General features: G+C 41.1%; 1 protein-coding gene across 1 annotated transcript in view; it reads right to left on the reverse strand.

The window, feature by feature from the left end:
• Positions 1-2,245: 2,245 nt before the first annotated feature.
• The window catches only part of RORB (RAR related orphan receptor B), a 261,514-nt gene continuing 239,817 nt past the window's right edge, over positions 2,246-23,942 (reverse strand). Inside the window, exons 7-10 of the mRNA XM_063917496.1 lie at positions 14,314-14,421; positions 10,980-11,090; positions 4,180-4,292; positions 2,246-2,920 (exon numbers count right to left, since the gene is read on the reverse strand). Of these exons, the coding sequence (XP_063773566.1) occupies positions 2,765-2,920; positions 4,180-4,292; positions 10,980-11,090; positions 14,314-14,421 (488 nt within the window). The 3' untranslated portion in view covers positions 2,246-2,764. The remainder of the gene's footprint in view (positions 2,921-4,179; positions 4,293-10,979; positions 11,091-14,313; positions 14,422-23,942) is intronic.

The following is a 23,942-nucleotide window of genomic DNA, read 5'->3' on the forward strand; positions in this document are numbered from 1 at the left end:
CTACATTGTCCAGAATTGCAAATGGTGTAATTGCTGTCTTTCCTCTTAAATGCTATTCAAATGTGTATTTATAAAGGGAATTAAAGTGAAATGTGGTGTAAGAAAAATGTTCAGCACAAAATAGTCAAGTATAATTGTAGGAACAATTTACATGGATAAACCCACATTTCTTATGAGGAGGATTTCATTTTCATTCTCTTCTCTGCTGTGTATGATAATTCAAGTTTCTATGAACAAGCTAGGCATTTTATTCTGTTTATTGCTCTGTGTTGGGTTTCTGGATTTATTGTAGCTACTGTATCTATAATAAATGTTCTGATATTTCCCAATAATGATACTTTATAAAATAACACTAGTGGGATTATGAACACATTTAGGCCACTTTTAAGGGGAGATGTATCAAACCCTCTGGTTGGAGAAAAGGAAAAGTTGAAAATTGCCCAGAGCAACCAATAAGCTTCTACCTATCATTTTATAGAATGTACTGTACTTAATAATTGCTAGCTAGAAGCTGTTTTGTTGCTATAGGCAACTTCTCCAGTTGTCTTCTTCTCCACTCTTTAGAAGCTTTGATTTATTTAACCCTAAGGGGCCTATTTACTAAGCTTTGGATGGTGATAAAGTCGCTGGAGATAAAGTACCAGCCAATCGGCTCCTAACTGCTATGCCACAGGCTGTGTTTGAAAAATGACAGTTAGGAGCCGATTGGCTGGTACTTGATCTCCAGCGACTTTTTCTCCATCCAAAGCTTAGTAAATAGACCCCTCAATTGAATATCTCAGTATTTCTTCATATCCAGACAATATTAACTACAAAGCAAACTGTGTAAGTGGTGAATTCTGGAACTTATAGTGGGCACATTATTAGCTACATATTGCTCAGTGGTTAATGGAAAACAGCTGCTTGCTTCATAGTTATTTATACTGTCTGTCATATTACTGAATTATTCACTGTGGGCCTAATTCAGTGGCTGTTCTTGCTGCTGCTGTTGCTATCTTTTGCCGTAAGCAATTGCGATTATATGCTAATATGGGCAGAAGCTAACCTAAGCATAGGGATGCCCACTGCTGTCGCATCATTTCCATCCAACTGCTGATACATTGGTACCATCTTCACAAGTCTGGTCATCACACAGTCTGAGTGCCTCTGTAGATGCACAGGCTAAGCAGCTCTTCTGGAATGCTGAGAGATTTCCAGTAGCAAGTAAGATCGCAACCGCTTATTTATGCATGCCCAGCAAACGCTGTTTCAATGACCATGACATTTCTGAGTTTACCTGACCATTCACCATTACCACCCCCAAACATTGTCTTAAACGTTGTCTTACTGTCACTCACTATGCAAGTAATTCCTCAGTGCGACCATCGCAACTCTGCAGCTCAGATGCATGCGCAATAAGAAAACATCTGATCTGAGAACAATAGCAGCTTTGCGACTGCATCTGAATTAGGCCCAGTATGGATTTAATAATGAGGTCCAAAAATTGCAACAAGTCTAGGGCTCCAAAGACCAAATAATGTTTCTATGACAATTAAAATACCAGTTATACCATGCTACTCTCAAATGAATTTGCAACTTTGCGCAATGCAATCATTTTGCATTTCAAAATATACACTTTGTGTTTATTTTGTACCCTTAGTAGGCTACACAGAAAACCTAACTTGTGTAACATCTAGCTAACCTAATGGCAAAAAACATCAGTGCAATAATTTTTGTTTTTACATTATAAAAAACAGCTGTATAATCTGAAGTACAAAGATACATACCATGAACAATTCAATTAAAAATATTTTTTTCTTTTGTTTCTCCAAAACTATATCTTGTTATTTTTCATTTTACAAGAATATGTACCACATTGTTATATGTACTGTAAATGGTCGTTTTTGGAAGAATATTTGTGTCTGTATGAGAGTGTTGTGTCATTCTAAACCATTACATTACACACCTGGCATGCTTTATACTGTACATAACCCAATGTGACATTTTTACCATTTGGTAGGTATACATTAAATTGGCAATAATTGTTCAAACAATGGCTTCGTTGGTTTAAACTTGATTGCCCACACATAAATTAAATACAGAAATTCAAAGGAAAAAAAAACACATTATCAATGAAAGACAAAAAGAAAACTAGAACAGTTTTTTGTGTAAGTATAGGATTACACCACAGCAAAGGTGCATTTACTGATATATATATATATATATATATATATATATATATATATATATACATATATATCCCATTTTCACTACACATGCATCTAAAACATAGAAATAAGTCAAATTCACTTAAATTAGATTTGAAACAGTAATCCAGAAAGAAGCGTAATACTGTATAAGTATATGCTCTTGTTGATATCTACAATAAAATTCTATAAATTACTGTCTCTCAAATTATATATATAAAAAAAGTAAATACACCCAGTGTCCTATATATTAAGATAAATGGTTCGGCTACTAGATGACTTTGCAATACCTTTCATTTTCCACAGTAGCCTCTGGCAACAAAAGTGTTAAATGGTCAGTTCCAAAGGAAAATCAAACAGTTAATAAAGAAGAAAAGAGAGCCCCACTCAGAGGTGCATATTTACATTCTTCAAACTGTAGCGGTGAAAAAGAATTCTAGTAAGTGCAGGACATTCCTAGTGCTGCTGCAGTGATGTCTGGTTTTGTTCCTTTTGTGGTTTTCTTCAGTCCTTTTGAGCACATTTCTTTTGTCTTAATAGTGATGCATTCCATAGCTATGTGAAAAATCCCACTGTCTTCACTTGCAGCCAGTGCTTGAGTCAGGATTAAATAGCTCCTTATACAATGGAGGGAACAGTGTATTCACTATTTCTGGGTGAGATTGTTTAAATACCTGCAACTTCTCTCCATGTAAGTTGCAAAGTGCAGTTATGTTTGGTATCTTGGCTATTAACTGTGAAGAAATGAAAAAGATTATTAAAATGACATACAAATCATGGTACATTTCCAAGGCATTGTCGAGGTTTATTTAAAATCCCAAATAATGAAAACTCAAGAGCATTTCTGATGTAAAGCCAGAGTGCCAAGATATGGTGTTAGTAGCCTAATTTGACTTAAGCCCACAGGCTCGATTACATTGAGGTCTATTAGTGTAGTTTGTAGAAGACCACATAGGGTGAAAACAATGATGCTCTCCATCACATTTTCAATCATATATGATAATGACCTGATTGATCCCTAATTTATTGGTACACACGTGCTGATACTGGGCCAATCTACTGATATTTGTGCATATGTGGGGTAAAAAAAGAGGTGTCTTTTCTCTGCTAATGTAATCTTTTGCTGATTAGGGTACACCAAGATGATTTGTATCACAGTGAGCAGTAGTGAGACTATTGAGTCTTACAGTTGTACACCTGTTTTTTAATAGATGGTCAATGAGAGATGCCCTTGCGTATCTACTGTATATTGGGTGCAGTGTGTGCTTTGTACACGGGGTCCAGGGGGCCCACACAGGGGTAAAGTTGAAATCTCCACTGGGTCCCACTGCCTGAGGCCCCCAATACTTCCTTTAATATCAGGTTTCAGACTGTGCACTCATATACATTGTTACCATAAGTGTTTCTAGAATGTGTGCAGTGTGTACAGTGCACAAAGGCCCTTGGGTCCAGTAGGGCCAACACTGCACACCCTGCACCCATATTATACTTACCCCTCTGGAGTTCCATGGCAGTGGCCCTGCAGTGCGGACACAAATCACTTGGAAATTGGATGCCGCGGCCATTTCCGAGTAAGTTGCACATGTGCACTGGATATGTCCCCAGGAACAAGGAGCGGGTGCCATGTTCCTGGGGGACCTGTCAGAGAGGAGGGAGCCCACAAGTGATGCTGCACGCAGGTCCTCTCTTCTCTTAAAACGCCCCTGATTGTTACTCTACTATGGAGTCAGTTACACAGTGTCTAATGGCTGGCCAAGCCTCTGTGCGGGGCTGGCCACTCCCTTGTGGCAACTGGCCCCACTCAGTTGCCACAGTATGGGCCCCTATCACTGTCTTCTCTTGGTGGGCTCTTCATGTCCCAGTCTGGCACTCTGTATTTGATACTTATAATGTACAATTACAGTTTCCCAGACACTTGACATTTGCTATTAGAGTTCCTTATGTCTAAGCTGCAGTTCTACATGTGAATGGACTACCTGAGGCTAACACATACCTTTGCCAATGTCTCATCATCTAAGTGGTTCTTCTGAATCACATGCTGGAGTGCAAAATAAATTTTCTCTTGTAGCTTCTGGACTTTCCTTGGCTCTATCAGCCAGGGTCGTTCTAATGCAACATAATTGAAACAAAACAAATATATCATTAATAAAGGCATTTATCACAATAAAAACATAAAAACAAATAAAACAAGGCATGACTTGAAGGCTATAGCAGTATTATGACTGGTTAATCATTCACTTCCATACACATTTGCCTTAAAACAGCACAACAAATCTCTCATCTTATAATTCCCCATAGAGCTATATTTGGTAGGTTGTGGAAAATACTACACGTTCCCTGTCTACCTCCACAGTCTGTAGTATATGTTTAAAGTAAAATAGACAGTTATATCATACAGTATATGCAGCCAATTGCATTGAAATACTCGATTAGCTGTGCCTAACGTTTACATGTACTTTAAATAAAACATAAAAATGATTAACAAATATACAATTAGTACAATTAACTATTTAATGGATTTTCTTCTTAAAGATATAATTGTTCAACTATTTTTATGTAAAATTTATTAGGGTGCATGTTTTGGTGCTCCATATAGATGAGTCGAATTATTAATCAGCTATGAACCAAAGAATTTCTATCGCTGTATGTTGCCGCAATTTACTAATAAAATGCAGGTGAGTGATTCTCAGTTCCCTGACGATACCGCCTGGCAGAGGCGCGAAGAGACTTATCGCTTCCAGTGCCAGTCCTGCATGAATCTGTGTAAACTTGTGCAGTGTACTTGGAGATCCAGTTCCACTTTCAACAAAAGTAAAAAAATAATAAATATATATTTTTTAATTATTTGTATTTTTAATAGAATAATGCTTTATTGAAATAAAGTACAGTAGCCCTCATTCCGAGTTCTCACGCTAGCTGCTTTTAGCAGCATTGCAAACGCTAGGCCGCCGCCCTCTGGGAGTGTATCTTAGCTTAGCAGAATAGCGAACGAAAGATTAGCAGAACTGCTACTAAATAATTCCCTGCAGTTTCTGAGTAGCTCCAGACCTACTCCTAGATTGCGATCAGCTCAGTCCGTTTAGTTACTGGTTTGATGTCACAAACACGCCCTGCGGTCGGCCAGCCACTCCCCTGTTTCTCCAGCCACACCTGCGTTTTTACCTGGCATGCCTGCGTTTTTTTTAGCACACTCCCTGAAAACAGCCAGTTTCCGCCCAGAAACACCCACTTCCTGTCAATCACATTACGATCACTCGAGCGATGAAAAAACGTCGCTCGAGCTTGTGTAAATCTACAAAGTTTTGTGTGAAAGTACTTAGCGCATGCGCGCTGCGTACCATGCGCATGCACATTTTTGCCATCTTTTTACTTAATTGCCGCACTGCGAAAATCGGCAGCGAGCGATCAACTTGGAATGGCCACCAGTATTTCTTCTGTTGCCTTCACCACGCACAGCGATAATGTTCCCAAATAGGTATTCGCCATGCTTTGCAAAGGAAAACTGGACAAATAAATTATGCTGCAGGGTTTTCTACTGTCTATATTAATAGGTAAAAACTGTAACTGACAAAAATGAGACACTTTGGCCCTAAATAGCTAAGCACTCATAGATTTAGATTGTTGTTACAATACACGTACTTGAGAGTATTGCAGAAAAGTTAGACGTGTTTGATATAGGATTAGGATAAATTAAAACCATTGTAATAGGCAAAAACAAATATACAAAGAAAATAATGGATTAATATTCTGTCTTCACTTAGATTACAAATTCTGGTCTCTCAGAAAGAACATTTTTCAGTCACGCTAAATGAAAATACTCCATGACAGTCTGTGGTTAAACAATTTAATCATAAGAATATCCCCAGAAGGATTATCTTTCACTCCCCGTCTCTCATGCTTTCTAGTTAGCAACAAGGAAAGAGGATTTGATGTAAGAGGACTGGAGAGTTAGAACAAATGTATTGACAAAAGGGGATGTGTTACTCTGTAGCTAGAGCAAATTTTATTCTTATGAAAAGAGTTTAGGATACTTTGCCAGACAACAGACACCAGAGAATGAACCTATGAATCAGAGCCGTAACTAGACATTTTGGTGCCCTGGACCAGAACAAGCATTGGCACCCTGAGTCATAGCCAGAACTTAAAGTCACTTCCACCTTTATTTAAAGCACACATTTCAAATTACTGTCATACCCAGGATTCGAACCCACATTGCAGTCAGACACCTTACTCATGGAGCCATTTGCTCCTGTATGGGAACTAAGAGTATTTTGAAATGTGTGCCTTAAATAAAGAAGTGTATGACTTAAGGTGCTTAGGGACTTGAGGGTGAGATGGGGGCGTCCAGGTGATCCCGGGGATTAAAGAGGAGGAAGTTGCAATTGAGATTGATTAAAACAGAAAATTGACAGGTGCTGCAGAACAGTGCCCCCTGCCTTGTGGTGCCCTATGTGGTGACACATGTCCTACCACCCTCATTATGGCCCTGCTATGACTGTTCTATACTAACCAGGCTATTAAGAACAGTTTGCAAATGAGCCACACGGTAAGATAAAGGCTATGCCTAATTCTGACTACGCGATATGGACTGTCATCGGTATCGCAAGCCTAGATGACTGTGCTTGCCATACTATGTGCGATTTTGACTGAGAGCCAATTTTGACTATGCTTTTATACTAAATAGTCAAAATTGAATTGCATGCACAGTCTATCTAGGGTTGCGATACTGACCTCGTGGGACCGCGCATCGGGATCACAAGGTGACTTTCACCTTGCAATCAGGAACTAATTTTCCATGCGATTTTGACTATATAGTCAAAATCGTAAGTAAAAATCTCACCGTGTGTACACACCTTTAGAGTCATTACATATCTCCAAGTCTGATGCTTTGGCCATTTCACAACAGCAGATGTAAAGTACATGACTACAGATTACAAATAATAAGACACAGCAGCCTTGTATTGTACTAAAGTCCTGTCCTGCATGGATGGTCAGTGTCTGAAACTGAAAAGCTGTACTGTGTCCTAGGCAGAGCCGGCGCTAGCCATTCAGCAGAGTCTGCTAAGCAGGGAGGCGCTAGGATAGAAAGGCCCTCTCCCTGCTCTGTGACCCTGATGCTGTGCTCTGTTGCTGCGGGCTGCGCTGTACTTGTCAGACGCTCTATGACAGGCAGCGCTGCAGCGGCGCCGCCATAATGTAGCTCTAGACCACCCACTGATCTCCCCTTAGTTCCTCCCTCCCAGTAGAGTAGAGTAGAGCACACAGGAGGGCTTTCATAACAGTCTGAAACTCCATCCGCACAGGCTGTCTAGTTTCAGTTTCTGTTCTTGCTGCTGGCGATTTCAGCAAGGAACAGTTCTCCCTGCACTCGGGTTTCTGAGCCCTTCCCCCTCTACATGCTGATGCAGGGGAGCTTGTCTGTGTTCAGGGCAGCCCGACACAACAGTGAGTTTAACTCTTTCAAATCCTTGATCTCTACTGTAATTTTATGAATGCTTTTGTTGCAAGTATGTGCTTCTAATCTTTTCTGAATATTTTTTTAAGCGGCACTTCTACTGTGGCCTTGTGTATAAGCAGCAGTGCTACCGTGGGCTTTTGTATAAGGGGCACTGCTATTGTTGGAATTATTATGCGTTTAAGTGGCACTGCTACTGTGGGTACTATCATGTGTATAAGCGGCACTGCTACTGTGGGCATTATTATGTGTATAAGTGGCACTGCAACTATGGGCACTATTATGTGTATAATCGGCACTGATACTGTGGGCATTATTATGTGTATAAGTGGCACTGCAACTATGGGCACTATTATGTGTATAAGTGGCACTGATACTGTGGGCACTATTATGTGTATAAGTGGTACTGCTACTGCGGGTATTATTATGTGTATAAGTGGCACCAGTACTGTGGGCATTATTATGTGTATAAGCGGCACTGATACTGTTGGTATTATGTGTATAAGTGGCACTGCTACTGTGGGTATTATTATGTGTATAAGTTGCACTGCTACTGTGGGTATTATGTGTATAAGCGGCACTAGTACTGTGGGCATTATTATGTGTATAAGCGGCACTGATACTGTTGGTATTATGTGTATAAGTGGCACTGGTACCATGGGCATTGTGTATAAGGGGCACTACTGTATAGCATAACGTGAATATGGGGCAGTACTGTACGGTGTAATATAAAATAGGGGCACTACATGCGGTGTAATGACAATAAGAGTGTGCTACTGTGTGGCGTATTTTGAATTGGGGTACTATAGTGTGGCCATGCCCGTTCCTTGTGATACCACACCTTCTTTTTTGAAGGCGTGCAGTCCCTTTGTTAAGTACTGGAGAGCGGGCGCAAATTTATAATTAGCTGGGAGGTGCCAAACACACTAGCACTGACCCTTGTCCTAGGGATCTGGAAGTGATATAGAGCCATACTGGAGATGTATAGATTTCTGATTTTATGATCTGGGGGTCAAAAGAACATGCTGTAAATCACGGAGAAGGATTGTTCGGCTCCCTCTCCGTGGATTTTTGGATAAGAAGGCCATAGGTTCTATAGCCAATGTTATCTTATTATGGAGTTAGCTAGCTGGCACAAGCTCTGGAAAGCTATGCTTTATGGAACTTGATGCATCCAGCCAAATTGCATAGAATCCTATTGGGAATGCTGTGACATGGATTTTTTCAATACCAATAGGATGCAGTTTTAGAAGATTTACAGCATTTTCCTTTTTTATATATTCAGCCCATTGTGCTAAAAATGTAACGTAAATCCATTGACCAGTGTGACACTGAACAAAAATATTCAGATTGCAGGGTGTAGCTTTCTTTAGTTTTCACTGTTTGATAGCCATATAACTAAATCTACAGGGAACAAGATGCTTACTGTTAAATAAGGTAGGCAAGACACATACTGCATGGAAAAGAAAGTGACATAAGTGACTGCTGGAGGTTGTGAGCAATATATATATATATATATATATATATATATATATATATATATATACATACTGTACATGTGTATGTATATACCAGATAGATAGATAGATAGATAGATAGTTAGATAGATATACTTTTTCAGAATTTTTAGATCATTTAAAGATCATCTTAAAGTTATTTACAAAGTTTTATAATGTTAAAAATGTAGTTGTATTATTTTCAAATACTTTTACTGAACTAATTTGTAGATTAAAAAATATATTTTTCAAAGTCTTGCTTCACTATTACTTTCAAAGGAATATCATAACACAATAGATTTTTATTATTCTGGGGAAAATAAAGCATATGCTACTGTATAAAAAAGAAATAACAAAAGATGATTAGATGACAGCATTAAATGGCTTTCAGGAATGTACTACATCTACTAATTTTGATGGATTCATATGTAACACAAAATTCTTATGAAGTGTAATTTCACTCATTGGGTTTTGGTATATTTATTGATTTGTTATAAAGTCTTTCCTATTAAGCATTTTGGGTACTCTGTCTCCCTAACCTGCAGGTGTCACTGTTTTACAGCAATCAATAAACACAATGTAAGCCACTGATATGGAAGCTCAATTGTAAGATGTACAATGTAAACAACCTACTACACATTTTCCAGCCATTTAATATACATTTATTTATCTGTAGTAAGCAATAAATAATTAATTAATTAGTAGAGACTGAATTATGCCATGACAGTGCCCCCTTTTCTATTCTAATTATAAGTCTTTAGAAATACAGGTTGAGTATCCCATATCCAAATATTCCGAAATACGGAATATTCCGAAAAACGGACTTTTTTGAGTGAGAGTGAGATAGTGAAACCTTTGTTTTTTGATGGCTCAATGTACACAAACTTTGTTCAATTCACAGAGTTATTAAAAATATTGTATTAAATGACCTTCAGGCTGTGTGTATAAGGTGTATATGAAACATAAATGAATTGTGTGAATGTAGACACACTTTGTTTAATGCACAAAGTTATAAAAAATATTGGTTAAAATGACCTTCAGGCTGTGTGTATAAGTTGTATATGTAACATAAATGCATTCTGTGCTTAGATTTAGGTACCATCACCATGATATCTGATTATGGTATGCAGTTATTCCAAAATACGGAAAAATCCCATATCCAAAATACCTCTGGTCCCAAGCATTTTGGATAAGGGAGACTCAACCTGTATTTAAGAAATTTCATTGCATTTTAAGTCTCCTGTAAAATGAACACTCTAAAGACAACATAAAGGCTTAACGATTGTAATATGATTTGTATTTCATGGCAATCCTACAAAATTATATTTTTTGAATGTGCTCAGGTTTTAACACTGGGCTAGGTACACACTACAGCGTCAGCCCTGGCTGGTGTATACACACTGGGGCGATGCTAATGAAGGTCAGAACAAACATGTTCCATCCTTCATTAGCATAATACAGGACGTTAGTGACAACGCTTGGTTTTATGTACAGAACAGCGTCCATCACTAGCGTCCACGGGAGCGCGCAATCCCCCGTACACACTAAGCGATGTAGGCAATATGTAGTTACGAAATGGCATATTGCGCCGAAATCGCTGTAGTGTGTACCCAGCATTATTCTCAGATTGCTCATCTTACAGGGCAGAGTGCGGCCTTATAATGCCTTTGTGAATGATGGAACCAAAATCACACCATTTCCTACTTAAACCTTTGTAATTATTACTTCATCAGCCTGCTTTAATGAACTTATCTTCTGTTCAAAACACTTTCTTTAAGAAAAATAGAGACTTAAAACCTGAGGTAAATAGGACATATTTGTGCTTAATATCATAATTAGTACCTGGTGATATCAGTACGGCTGCAGAAAACAAGGCAATTTCCTCCTCAGTCAGCTGTAGGGAACATAAACTCTTTGCGAAGTCAAATGCTTCATTCACTAAATCATCAGAACCTGTGGGCCAAGGAAAACACAGTTAGAACTAGACGCTAATCACTGTTCAATTCTACTTGGAACTCAGCTGGCAGTCCTGTCAGGGAAACAGGTGCTAGTAGAAAATAGTATTTTGGTTAGTTAAAATCTCAGATTTTCAATCAACATCATGTGGAGAGAGAGAGAAAAAGACTAGATCTAATTATCTTTTAAAATAGATGTTTTTTTTATGTCTATATTATACTGTTTTACCAGCGGTTACATTTTCTCATGAAAGTGCAGCACAATTTAGCACTGCTTTTATTCCAGTGTAATTGACTAAATAATTGAAATGATAATAAGTATGATTATAATGCAGATAGGACCTGCAAAGGCTTTTCACAATTAGCTAGTGAAGGCCAAAAGTGCATATACAGAATGCCACTGTTGATGATGAATGGAGCCCTGAGGATGACATATAACAGCGCACATATAACAGCAATGTGTGGCGTTGCTATTCTCTGAAATGTTATCAATAGTATAAACGTACTCTGAATTCAAATTATTTTTTATGTTAGCAGAGGATCTGTTTAAAATAAATGATCTTAAAATTAAAATGTATAACAAAAACATAAATGACATACTGTATACAGCATAAAAATAAAAATGCAGATATTTCCGCTAAATTCATTGGGGAATTGTTAGTAATCACTTTGGAGAAAAATGTTAATAAAGATGAAATATGAAACACTGCATATTGGAGCAGGGATCAAAATAAATTCATTGGGTAGTTTGTTACTCCTTATACACAACATCCCCAAATAAATACTATTATACTACAGGCATCAGTGTTCACCATTTCTATGCATATTTAACCCTACATTACTGTAAATTATATTATTTCATATAATACACAATTATTAATTTAGGGGAAAAAAGAACTAGCCCATAATAATGAAACACTTATACTGTAGGCAAGCAGACACAGGGGCAGATGTACTGAGCGCTGGAGAGTGATAAAGTAAAGTGAAAAGAGATAAAGTACAAATCTATCAGCTCCTTCAAGCACAGCCTGTAACAGGTACATTAGGATTGGCAAGTACGTTTATCTCTCTCCACTTTATCACTCTTCAAGGCTTAGTACATATCTCCCACAGACTCACACACACACACACACACACACACACACACACACACACACACACACACACACACACACACACACACACACACACACAAGCACAGACATGGTCACACACATATTAACACACATCAATATACATTTTGTGTATCCACCTGTCATTTAAGGGTCTATTTATCAGTACTGCATGATAGAAAATATTTAGTGTCATTGTTTGTGGAAGCGATAGAAAATCCTCACAATTTGACAATAACACGTTACAGGGCATGCTGAGATATTCTGAGATATTCTCAGTTACCCTTTGACTCTGACTGGCAGTGGTAAGAGGACTCTTACCACTTATTCAGCCAGTCTTGTGGTCTTCTGGGCTTCTAGTTCGAGTATTGTGCAAAAATGAACCAATAAGAAAAAAAATATCAGAAAATGATAATAATTGTTTTCAATATTTTTACTCTCTGACAAAATTTTTATTTTTTAAAAGTTTTTAATTCATAATAAAGAATCGTTTACTGACCCCCTGCTGTCGCCATCCTGAGACGAAGTTAGCGATTAGTGGATTGTGACAGTATATGTACAGTTTTTTAAATAGGCTTGCTCATCTATCGCCAGAGGTAACTGATACAGGCTATCGCTAAATTTAGGTATCACTAGCAGAGGCGTAACTAAGGCAGGGCGAGTGGGGCACATGCCCTGGGCATCTTGGCAGGCCCAGCAGAGGGGTGTGCCACCGGTGGCCAGGGCATCATTCCCACCTGCCCCCGTCCCACTGCAATGTGAGGGGAGGAGAGCGCAGCATCTCTCCTGTCCCTCAATGTGCTCACTGCCGCTGCCGCGCTGCCAGCGGCGCTGCATGTCTGTCAGGTCTCGAGCGGCGTTAGCCAATCAGAGCTTGCGGACCGGCTCCTGATTGGCTAACGGTCCACGAGCTCTGATTGGCTAACGAACTGGCGCCACATTTAAGATAGCCGCCACCGGAGACCTGGAGTGTTGAGGGGCAGGAGAGGCGCTGCGCTCTCCTCCCCTCACATACCAGAGGGCAGCGGTGACTGACGGCCCGACGGGAACCTGACTGAAGTAAGCGGCGGGGGGGGGGGGGGGGGGTCTTGTATCTGGCACTGTGGGGCATGTAACTGGCACTGTGGGACATGTATCTGGCACTGTGGGGCATGTATCTGGCACTGTGGGGCATTGTAACTGGCACTGTGGGGCATATATCTGGCACTGTGGGGCATGTATCTGGCACTGTGGGGGCATTGTATCTGGCACTGTGGGGCATGTAACTGGCACTGTGGGGCATGTATCTGGCACTGTGGGGCATTGTAACTGGCACTGTGGGGCATGTTACTGGCACTGTGGGGCATTGTATCTGGCACTGTGGGGCATTGTAACTGGCACTGTGGGGCATGTATCTGGCACTGTGGGGCATTGAAACTGGCACTGTGGGGCATGTAAGTGGCACTGTGGGGCATGTATCTGGCACTGTGGGGCATTGTAACTGGCACTGTGGGGCATGTATCTGGCACTGTGGGGCATGTATCTGGCACTGTGGGGCATTGTATCTGGCACTGTGGGGCATTGTATCTGGCACTGTGGGGCACTGTATCTGGCACTGTTTATCTGGCACTGTGGGGCACTGTATCTGGCACTGTGGGGCACTGTGTATCTGGCACTGTGGGGCAATTGTGTATCTGGCACTGTGTAAAAAGGGGACTCTGCATGCGTACTGTGCAAAAATTGAATGAAGGTGTGCTGAGAGACGACACAAGGGGTAGGTGATAGTGTGCTGAGAGGCGACACCGGGGTTAGGTGATAGTCATGTTGGCACGCCCCATTTTCAGTGGCCACACCCCTTCTGGGGCGTGGTCATGCCCATATTTTTTCGTCACGCACATACTTATTTTTGTGTGTGTGGGTTTTTTTTTTTTTTTGGGGGGGGCGCCACTCTTTATCTTGCCCTGGGCTACGAAAACCCTAGTTACGCCTCTGATCACTAGCTGTGAGGCTTCTTATGTAGGTAGAAGTCCTGTCTCCGGTGAAAACAGGTGTTTAGATTTTTCTCTGTATCATAAATAGACCCCTTAACTTCTGATTACATGTTTACTTAGCATAACAACAAATACATACCTAGTGATTTAAACATCTGCATTCCTCCATATTTTCCTTCAAAAAGAACAGTGTTGTTTAATGGATTGAAGGCACGGCACATTCTTACTAGGACAACTTCCAAGCAGCCTGTCAGAAAACACAAAAGACATGTTAGAAATAATGTGGCACAATAAAGGGTGTCACGGTGGATCCTAGCATCACCCATGCATCATTTATAGTAAATATGTAATAGGAGAATAGAGTGATTGGTTGTTACATACTAACAGTTCGTTAGTCAATCATATATGATCTTTACATGCTTGTTTGTCTGCTTTCGTCTATGTTGTTAGCATGGGTAAAATGATCTATTTTGTTTAAAATATTGACATTTTCTAAAAATGATTTAGCAGGAGTTATAAAGAAACACAACATAGTAAAGAGATTCAACCACCTAGATCAGAACCAACACACCTGTTTGATACATCTCCATGATGGTTGCAGTTAAAACAGTGTTGAACTGGGGCATGACGGGCCCACAGCGGGCATGCACTGGTAAGGGTCCATGTTTGGTGGTATAGCCAGCCACCACAGAGGTTTGGCTGACCATTAGAGAGTGGATGGTCTGGGCTCCTTGATAAATATATATGTAGTATACTGCTAGTCTACTGTATGCATGATAAAGTACCAGGTTAATCACATCCTTTTCTACACAGGTACTTACATTTTGTATAAATGTTTCTCATTTCATGATTCAGAGAAGTAACGGGAAGCCAATTTAAAACCAAATTAAATTGTATCCAAGCTTCTTTAAGTATGTAGCAATGAGTTCAAAATTTAATTGGGGTAGAATAATGTGAAGTGTAGGAATTGCAAGACCAATGTTATGGCAATGTGTCAAACAGGTCTAGGAGAGGGTTAGTATTTAATTCAGGTTTGAAATCCGATTAAAACTGAGTATGTTTATAGAGACAATACGGAAATTAACAATTACTCTGAATATAAGCAAGCACTTTTGGAGAAACATTGTTTAATGGCCTGCTAAATTGTATACTACATTAGTACACTATGGGGAGATGTATTAAACCTGGGAGAGAGTACTAACCAAGGGGCAGATGTATTAAGCCTGGAGAAGTGATAAACTAGTGATACGTTCAAGGTGATAACACACCAGCCAGTCATTTCCTAACTGTCAATTTACATATTGGAGCTGATTGGCTGGTGCATTATCACCTTGCACATATCACTGCTTTATCACTTCTCCAGGCTTAACACCTATTGGTCGACACACATTGAGTTGACACAGGAAATAGGTCGACACAACCATTTGGTCGTCATGAACAAGGTCGACGTGGAAAAAGGTCGACATGAGTGTTTCACTTTTTTTTCTTACATTTTTGAACTTTTTCATACTTTACGATCCTCGTGGACTACAATTGGGAACGGTAACCTGTGCCCGAAGCATGGCGAGCAAACGTGGTACACTAATTGGGGTTCCCCATCACTTTACGGAGAAAACAACACCAAAAAAACATTAAAAACTAATGTCATCCTTTTTCCACGTCGACCTTGTTCATGTTGACCTAATGACCATGTTGACCCATTTCCTGTGTCGACAAAGTCACTGTTGACCAATAGGTGTCGACCTAATGTGTGTCGACCCTGAGTCCCATACACAACACATTTGCCCCCAAGTACTAACCAATCAGTTCCTGACATTTTTCAAGCACCACCTGTACAATGGCAGTTAGATGCTGATTGGTTGGTACTTTATCTGTCTCTAAGATGTGATACATCAACCCCATGTCATAAATCCATAGTGGGAAAAAAAATACAATTAACCATATATATTTTTAATATGCTGCGGTTTCATTCTTCCTTCACAATATTACAATTGCTATATAAACTAAAACTATTCAAGCATTTTAATTACTTAGTTTTTTTTTTAAATGCTATAGACATTAAGACAATAAATATATTCCTACATTTATAATATATATATATATATATATATAAATATATATATACACTCTCCATTGTTACACTCTCCATTGTTATTTGTGCATTAACTAGAGGTCTCTTATCATGTATATTAACAAATATACATGATAAGAAGTCAGCTGTGACGAAACGCGTTGGGCTCCCTGTGGTGACCCCCCTGTGCCTATTTTAAAAGCTAAGTTAGAACTCCTTACTTTTTACTAAGACATTTGCATTCTTAAGATTTTACTAGTAGTTTTATGTTTTAAACCTACTTTTATGTGAGTAATAAACTTGTTTATATCATTATATAGTTTTTTGGCTTTTAAATCAATCTTTTAACAATTGCATTTTAAATCACACCAGTCGCCGGTACCCTTATTCCCCCATTTTTTAAATTTTCCCAGCAGTCCTGTACCAGTACTGCGTTCTTAAGGGTTGGCAGACACCTTGTAGTAAGGTTGCGTGTGTTTTTTAATAAATTTTAGCATTTTTATTCACTTTATACTGAGAACCCACCTCACAAGTGGCGCTGTGTCAATTCCCTTTTCTACATAAATATATATATATATATACACTCTCCATTGTTATTTGTGCATTAACTAGAGGTCTCTTATCATGTATATTAACAAATATTCAAATGTAATATGGAATTAGACACATTTTTATTTTAAAGAAGCCATGCTACGTCCAGATACAGCTGCAATAATTATGAATATGAATTACAGCCAAGTGCTGTGCAGTTTGCATTATCAGTGTCATATGCAGAAGTGCACGTTTTATTATTGCAACATGCTGTGTATAGCTCTCTGGAGATAAGTAGAAGCCTTTTTCAAAGATCTGTTTACGTTGCTCTGCCCCCTTTATACTTGTTATACACAATATACTGTACAGTCTGTTTGTATAATGTCAGTGCATTAGCACTAACATTTAGCTATCCGTTCCCAATATGTGTATTGTACACCTTTACATTTAAAATGTGTCAAGCTTTTATTATTATTATTATTATTATTATTAATAATAATAATAATAATAACAACACAATATTTATTGATTAAGGCATTATTTTTCCTTGTAAGATTCTGCAAGTCTTATTTTACCGTCCCTTTTAACTGTTTACCTCTTTTGGAGAATGCATCCATGTGTACATATGTTTAACAGGATATAGGACTAATGACCTCTACAGTAGGTGTCACCAAGCATCTTATCCATTGCAAAGCTGATGCAAAAGGTGTGCCTGTGACTATGATGCGTGCATATGCATGTGCACAGCAATAGGAATGAACTGGTGGTGTACCTAGTCACAGCTCGGTGTACTAAGGCGCACCCATGGCTCAGTGCAGCACGTGTGGCCATGGGTAATATGAGCGTGGCTACATCTGTATGTAAAGGTAACAAAGGAGAGAGGTGAGAGTTGAAAAGACTTAAGCAATACACCTAGTACAGAGGCGGAACTACCGCCAGTGCAACCAGTGCATTGCACTGGGGCCCGCCTCTGTCCAGGGGCCCAAAGCATGTAATGAGTCACACTGACTCATTACATGCCGCTGTGCGCTGCGGGCAACCGCTGCCCGCAGCGCACAGCCGCCCGGAGAGAGGAGAGGAGCAGCGGTACGGGGGAGAAGGAGGAGGAGGGAGCCGAAGGAGGGAGCCGCAGCAGCGCTTTACTACTGGTGGAGGCGCTGCTGCTGCTGCCCCTCTGCTTCACTATAGGCTGTCTTCCGAGAACAGCCTATAGTGAAGCAGAGGGGCAGCAGCAGCAGCGCCTCCACCAATGACACAGCGCTGCTGCGGCTCCCTCCTCCACCTCCCTCCTCCTCCTACTCTCCAGCCCGGGAATCGTCTGACGCTGCACGAGGAGCCTGAGCCAGCGGAGACGCCGGAGAGGGTAAGTATAATTCTTTCTTTCTGTCTCTTTCTTTCTGTCTCTTTCTTTCTTTCTTTCTTTCTTTCTTTCTTTCTTTCTTTCTTTCTTTCTTTCTTTCTTTCTTTCTTGGGACTGCCTGCCACTATGTGTAAAAATGGGGGACTGCCTGCCGCAATGTGTAAAAATGGGGAATCTGCCTGCAGCTATGTGTAAAAATGGGGGACTGCCTGCCGCAATGTGTAAAAAGCGGGAATCTGCCTGCCGCAATGTGTAAAAAGGGGGAATCTGCCTGCCGCAATGTGTAAAAACGGGGGACTGCCTGCCGCAATGTGTAAAAAGGGGGAATTTGCCTGCCGCAATGTGTAAAAAGGGGGGACTGCCTGCCGCTATGTGTAAAATGGAGAATCTGCCTGCTGCTATGTGTAAAAAGGGGGAATCTGCCTGCCGTAATGTGTAAAAAGGGGGACGCTGTCTGCCGTAATGTGTAACAAGGGCACGCTGTCTGCCGTAATGTGTAAAAAAGTGACGCTGTCTGCCGTTATGTGTAAAAAGTGCACGTTGTCTGCCGTAATGTGTAAAAAGGGGGACGCTGTCTGCCGTTATGTGTAAAAAGTGTACGCCGTCTGCCGCTATGTGTAACAAGGGCACGCTGTCTGCCGTTATGTGTAAAAAGGGGGAATCTGCCTGCCGCAATGTGTAAAAAGGGGGGACTGCCTGCCGCTATGTGTAAAAATGGGGAATCTGCCTGCCGCTATGTGTAAAAAGGGGGAATCTGCCTGCCGTAATGTGTAAAAAGGGGGACGCTGTCTGCCGTAATGTGTAACAAGGGGACGCTGTCTGCCGTAATGTGTAAAAAGTGCACGCTGTCTGCCGTAATGTGTAAAAAGGGGGACGCTGTCTGCCGTTATGTGTAAAAAGTGTACGCTGTCTGCCGCTATGTTTAACAAGGGCACGCTGTCTGCCGTTATGTGTAAAAAGTGTACGCTGTCTGCCGCTATGTGTAACAAGGGCACGCTGTCTGCCGTTATGTGTAAAAAGGGGACGCTGTCTGCCGTAGTGTGTAAAAAGGGGACGCTGTCTGCCGTTATGTGTAAAAAGGGGGACGCTGTCTGACGTTATGTGTAAAAAGGGGGCGCTGTCTGACGTTATGTGTAAAAAGAGGAATCTGTCCGCTGTAAGGTGTAAAAGGGTCTCTACCTGGTGTAGTGGCGCTACTGTGTGTCGTAATTTGAAGAATGGAGACTACTGTGCACCGTTTTATGAATTGGTATTATTTTGTGGCCACACCCCTTCCCCACAAAGCCACGCCACTATGTATTTTTGCACGCGCCCGCGGCGTGCACTGCCCCTGTTTTGCATGCAGGGGTGGGGCTCCGATGCCGTTTCTTGCACACAGTGCTCAAATGTCTAGTTACGGCACTGTTGCTAGGTATCCATTTCTCTGGCCCTGAGCAGGTCCCCCTCACCAGATCCTCTCCATGGGTGAGGGGGTGGACTTGGATGGGATGTGGGGGGCCCAAAGCATTTTGTCGCACCTGGGCCCACCGCTCGCTAGTTCCGCCACTGAACTAGTATATACAGCAAGAGAAGCTGGTGAGTAAACTAAATAGAAAAAAGTATTGCAAAATCAACACTTATTAAGTTACCAAAGTCTCATCTTTCTACAACTCTTAGGACAGATAGTGGGGACACTGCAGGCGCTAGCCTAGCGAGAAGGGGGTGGGGCCTTATGGCACACTTCCTTTCATCACTCTGGGGTGTGTCCGGCACTCCTGGAGATTCTTAAATCCCTTGGGACACACTAACGGTGCATGTGTTCCCAATGCCAAACTAATCTGCCAATCGCTGGACTCCAATGATCAGTGATTTGTTGGGGATCGGCAAAATAAAGCTGTTCTCCTACTCGACAATTCTGGACCTTTTTTACATTCAAATCAGTGAATTGAGGATTTCCAACATGTTGGATTTTGCTGACCCAGGCATCAGGGGACCGGTGAATTGGCCTAATACACTCCTGATGTATGGGCCAATTAACACATTTTAAAAGATCTACAGGTGTTTATAATTATTTCTCTTTTAATTCTGGGAGCAGCGCTGGGAAACATGCGCTGTTAGTGTTACATGGGGACTAGATTTGACAAGCACATATGTGTAGGGTGATCTGTAAGAGAAGTAAGTGTGTGTTTAGGTGTGCTGTTCATGTCACTCTATCGTTTTGTATTTAACTGTAATTGATACCCTTTTTATATCCGACTCGATATCCCAGGTAATTGCTGAGTCGACCCAGGTCGGGCCTCAGTGTAAATTGCTCACAGGACCCGTGTCGACGGGTAGTGTAAATGGGTAACCCAGGTATTCTGACGCGGGACCCGTTTACAGCAATGGTAGAGCTCATGTCTCCCAAACGCAGCGTCCTGCGGGCAGTAAGGAGGTTGGGGGACAGGTTGCACACAGTCTCTGCTGCTGACTTCCTATGCATTCAGCAGCGTTGAAAGGGTGTAGGTGAATGGATGCCGTGCACATGCATGCGGTGACGGTGTCCATTCACTGCACGGAGTTAGAGACTGGGGCAGCCCAGCAGCTGCCAGAGTGCTGTGCTTGTATTCAGCATGACATAGGCACCCCAGGCAGTGGCGTCACAAGGCGGGTGCGGGGGGTGCGGCCCGCACTTGGGTGTGACGCCTGGAGGAGGGTGACACCAAATGTTAGCTCCTCCGCACTGACAGGAACCAGGTGCTGCAGTGAGAAAGTCTCCTACAGCACCCGGATCCTGTCACAGGTCAGATCAGGGGTGCGCACCGGGTGTCACCACACCCGGTGACGCCTCTGACCCCAGGGGTCCTGATCAGCAGATTTCCCGGGGCTTGGGAATGATGTCATCTCCAAGTGCTGGCCTTAAAGACACTGCACCCATGTGCAGTGTGAGCAGTGCCAACCCGGGAATATCCTGGGTCGACACCGCAGTGGAAACAGGTTACATCCGGGTCTGACCTGGATTGAAACCGTGTTTCAAATCCCGTTCGGATTCAGGATTTTGGCGTAAAAGGGGTATAAGTAGTTTTACCGCTATAGCAACAATCCTCCTTCACCTCCTGTTTTTTATAAGCATGGGCTACAGTACACCTTAATGGCATTATACAGTAAAGAACTGTAAATAAATGAACACTATAGTTTATAGAATTATTGAAAATGTGAGTTAGCTATATGATAACATTATATTGGAGTATGTTTGCATGATTTAGTATAATACATATTCCAGTATCCAGTGCTATTTTAATAAAAGGGCAAACAGTTCCATATTTTAATAAGAGTGAGCGGTTCTGCTGCTTAGAGCCTAAGGGGTAGCACTGTTGCTACCCCTTGGCAATTGTATATGCATGAGTAGTACCCTGCAGCCTAGAAAGCCACTGCCAGGAGTCAGTGACCCCGTCCACTCATTGTGATATCATGATTAACACCTCTGACATTTCAATTGTCCTGATGTTACCCTAAATCGTAAATCTGAACCACATCAAGTTATTAATCAGAGAACGGAGATCAAGGGTCAAATTTTCTAATCCGCAATTGTAAAAACAGCTTTTTGCTTTTTTTTTGTGTTAGTTTTGCATCTGTGTTTACTAATGACAGATCAGCCAATAAACTGTTGGAACAGTAAAAGGTTAGAAAAGGCCACAAAACATACCGTTGTCGCAACCTTTTTTTACATCTGAAGAATAGACACACACTTATCAAGCCAAAACCACCCACATAAATGAGATAGTTGTGACAGGAGTGATAATCCAAAAAGCAGGCTGTTAGAGCTGTCTGACCAATCAGAAGATGAGGAATCACAAAACATTAATAATAAAAGTAGTCAATATATTGGACATCATAATTAGCTTATTGGCCAATAATATATTGTTAAAATATAAGGGGAGCAAAATTATTTTTTTTTTTTATTTTTTTATTATTTCATGTATTAAAAGAGAAATACATATTAATGAATTTCTATAAACGTTATATGATATTTTATGCTCACATCATGTCATAGCGACAGGTTCTTACACCAATTAATAATTAATATTACCCTTTTATATAAATAATAATATTGTATGCTTACCAAAATGAAACATTATTTCTGCCTACTATATTAACAAAATAATATTGTCCCCATAAAAGAATTATTAATTGTATTTGCCTCTTTAATTATTACTTAACCACTTAACTGGCATGGTCAGATCACATGTGACCGCACCGCCCCACTATGGTGGTCATTCCGAGTTGTTCGCTCGTTGCCGTTTTTTGCAACGGAGCGATTAGGTGGAAAATGCGCATGCACATGGTATGCAGCGCACATGCGCAAAGCTATTTATCACAAAACTTAGTAGATTTACACAAGCTCGAGCGATGTTTTTTCCTCGCTCGAGTGATCGCAGTATGATTTACAGGAAGTGGGTGTTTCTGGGCGGAAACTGGCAGTTTTCAGGGAGTGTGCTAAAAAACGCAGGCGTGCCAGGTAAAAACGCAGGAGTGACTGGAGAAACAGAGGAGTGGCTGGCTGAACGCAGGGCGTGTTTGTGACATCAAACCAGGAACTAAAAGGACTGAGGTGATCGCAATCTAGGAGTAGGTCTGGAGCTACTCAGAAACTGCAGCAAATTATTTAGTAGCAGTTCTGCTAATCTTTCGTTCGCCCTTCTGCTAAGCTAAGATACACTCCCAGAGGGCGGCGGCCTAGCGTGTGCAATGCTGCTAAAAGCAACTAGCGAGCGACCAACTCGGAATGAGGGCCTATGTCCACCAATTTTTGATGAGGTGATCCGTTCTGCAGATGTGCATAATTTAATATTTAAATATTTAAAAAAAATACTTTTTAAACTATATTAAATGAAAAATGCCAAATAAAACAATGTTATGAACGGTTTAGAAGGGAAAAATCGTCAGTTAAGTGGTTAATGATTGCCACATTATAAGTGTGATTCCTCACATTCTGATTGGCCACACAGATATAGAGGTTTGGCTGCGTTTTTTCTGGTGGTTTTAATGAAACCTGTAGTCATTTGTCTATTTGTAAACTGCTGGGCATTACTGGTAGTTTGAAATTCACTATCCAAACCACTGAATATATAAAAGGGGGTACACACGGAGAGATCCGTGCTTAAAATCTAAGCAATCTTGCTAGATTGCTTAGATTTTAAGCACGGATCTGCCGTGTGTATGCCCTCCAGTGATAGCGATGGCGGCCCCGCGCATCGCTATCGCCGATGCTAGATTGAGCTGCATGCAGGCTCAATCTAGCGGGTCGCTCACTTCACCGTTGTGTGAAGTGAGCGGCCCCCCGTCGGCTTTCCCCCTCGCTCAGCACATCGCGCTGTGCTGAGCGGGGTGAGAGATGTGTGCTGAGCGGTCTGTGTTAAGATCGCTCAGCACACATCTCTCCCGTGAGTACCCCCCTTAAGTATACCGGCTGTAGATTCAAACACCCAAAAAAACCACCTTCTGTGAATTTTCCCCCCGACCACCAACTTAAAGCATAAATCTATAGCAATCTCCTAAAATAATTGTTCAAGTGGAAATGTATTTATTCTCAAGAACACTTGTTGTATCTTGATTTGGAGATATAACTGAAAGATGCCCTTTGTTTTGCAAAAGTGATTGATTGGGATACATATGATATCCCGGCAGACGGGATGACAGCTGTCAATCAATATACTGACAGAGGCATCCTGTCTCCCGTCAGGTATCCTTGCAGCGAGTCCCCTCGCGGGCTCGCTTTGCTTGCCACCCATTTGGCCTGGTGACTCGCTTAGCTTGCCATAGGTTCTATTCCGACTCGGTTAGTGAT

Source organism: Pseudophryne corroboree, chromosome 1, assembly GCF_028390025.1.
Source record: "Pseudophryne corroboree isolate aPseCor3 chromosome 1, aPseCor3.hap2, whole genome shotgun sequence".
NCBI lineage: Eukaryota > Metazoa > Chordata > Amphibia > Anura > Myobatrachidae > Pseudophryne > Pseudophryne corroboree.